At 61.1% G+C, this 2,188-nt stretch overlaps 1 protein-coding gene across 1 annotated transcript; it reads right to left on the reverse strand.

Annotated features, from left to right (window-relative positions):
* Positions 1-651: 651 nt before the first annotated feature.
* LOC104527937 (cytochrome P450 4F22-like) lies at positions 652-2,182 on the reverse strand (the record flags this gene model as incomplete). Its single annotated transcript, XM_029085911.1, has 7 exons — positions 652-844; positions 1,080-1,162; positions 1,272-1,336; positions 1,425-1,558; positions 1,632-1,761; positions 1,832-1,898; positions 2,120-2,182. Coding segments are annotated over 7 exons (720 nt in total), but the record flags the coding sequence as incomplete, so codon positions are not given.
* Between the last annotated feature and the right edge of the window lie 6 nt (positions 2,183-2,188).

A 2,188-nucleotide genomic window follows, 5' to 3' on the forward strand; every position in this document is an offset into this window, starting at 1 on the left:
CCGCCCACTGATTGATCATGGTCCCGCCTATTGGCTGACCGTGGCTCCGCCCGCTCACTTAGCGTTGTCGCTGCGCCCCCCCCAGCCTGTGCCAGGACGGTGACATGTGGCATCTGGGGATGTGTCCATGGAGGACACAGCCATGGGTGGTAACATGTGGCATGGGGGGACACAGCCATGGGTGGTGACGTGTGGCCCAGGACATGTCAATGGATGGTGACATGTGGCATGGGGGGACACAGCCATGGGTGGTGACGTGTGGCCCAGGACATGTCAATGGATGGTGACATGTGGCATGGGGGGACACAGCCATGGGTGGTGACGTGTGGCCCAGGACATGTCAATGGATGGTGACATGTGGCATGGGGGGACACAGCCATGGGTGGTGACGTGTGGCCCAGGACATGTCAATGGATGGTGACATGTGGCATGGGGGGACACAGCCATGGGTGGTGACATGTGGCCCCGGGAACACGCCAGGGCAGTCACATGTGGCACAGAGGGATATGTCCATGCCATGAGGTGACACGTCCCCAACAACCCCACCACCCTACTCCATCCCCCACCACACCACCACGCCACTGTCCCCTCTGTGTCACCATTTATTCACTTCTCTCTCAAGTGGGACATCTACCATGTGGGATGTCCCCTGTGACCCTGTGTCCTTCAGGCCACCTCTGGCAGTGGCTCCAGCAGCAGCCAGAGCCCGTCCTCGGTGCGGAGGATGAGCTCGGGCTTGCGCCGTGGTGGCCTCTCCTCGTCCAACCGGATGACAAAGTGTGCCACCGTCAACGCTGCCACCACCTTCAGCTCAGCCATGGCGAAGCTCTGCCCGATGCAGTTCCTGCCACCACGTCCCCCTCTGTCACCTCCACGGGAGGGACACAGGGGACAGCAGATATCCCTCACCACCACCATCCGGGTGGTGGAGCAGATGGTGGAACCTCACCGAGGCATGGGGTTGGCGTTGTCCCCGTGATGCCCAAACGTCACAGCTCAGGGGACAACAGCCCCACCTTGAACCCAACCAGGCTGGGCAGGTGACAAGTGGGGACTCGAGCGTCCCCACCACGGCTTACCTGGGACCGGCGGAGAAGGGGATGAAGGCCAACGGGGACCGACCCTGGCTGTTCTCCGGGCTGAACCTCAGTGGGTTGTAGACCTGGAGTGACATGGACACATCACACCGTAGAGACACGGTTGTCTCTGCCCATGGTGACAAGGACATCCCACTGTCCCATGTTCATGCCACCAGGGCCAAGTGGCTCTACCTGGGGCTCAGGCCAGATGTCTGGGTTGTGGTGGGTCCCGTAGATGCTCATCAGGCAGATGATCTCTGGTGGGATGAAAATGGCCACCTTAGGGACAGGGAACAAGTAAGGACAGTGACACTGGGGACACTTTGCACCCTGGGGAAGCCGCACCCTTGGGGATGACACGTCCATCACGAAGGGCGATGTCCTCGGTGCAGCGCCGGGACACGGCGGTGACGGGGGGATGCAGGCGAAGGCTCTCCTTGATGCACATGGTGGTGAAGGGCAGGTGGGACAGGTCCTCCCTGTGAGCAAGGGATGGTGGCACCAGAGTCCCCCAAGCTGGGTGACCAGGGGATGACACTGAGGACCTCTCACCATTCAATCTCCTCCACATCCCGGCCTTTGAGGAGCTCACGGACCTCCTGCCGGCACCTCTCCTGGTAGTGCGGGTGACGGGCCAGGTTGTAGAGCAACCATGCCAAGCCACTGGCTGTCGTGTCATGACCTGCAGGGACAATGGGTGAGTGAGGGGATGTGTGAGGTGTCCCCCCCCCAGATGGCACCTGGTGGCTCACCCTCAAACATGAAGGTGTCAGCCTCGGCCGAGATGTCCTCATCCGACAAGCTGTTGCCATCCTCATCCTGCAAAGGTGAACGTGGCAGCCAAGGGGCTACCGGTCTATGGCCAACCCTCCCCATGGCTGTCACCATCCCCATGGCCACCACCATGCTGCTATGGCCACCACTCTACAGCCAACCTTTCCCATGACCACCACCATCCCCTTGGCCACCGCCATGCTACTATGGACACCACTCTATGGCCAACCCTCCCCATGGCCACCACCACCTCACCCCAATGCTACCTTAGCGAGCAGGAGAAGGTCAATGAAGTCCATCCTTTGTCCCTGATGGCTCTCCAGCCAGGCCTGGTG

Source organism: Antrostomus carolinensis, unplaced genomic scaffold (genome assembly GCF_000700745.2).
Source record: "Antrostomus carolinensis isolate BGI_N321 unplaced genomic scaffold, ASM70074v2 scaffold26507, whole genome shotgun sequence".
NCBI lineage: Eukaryota > Metazoa > Chordata > Aves > Caprimulgiformes > Caprimulgidae > Antrostomus > Antrostomus carolinensis.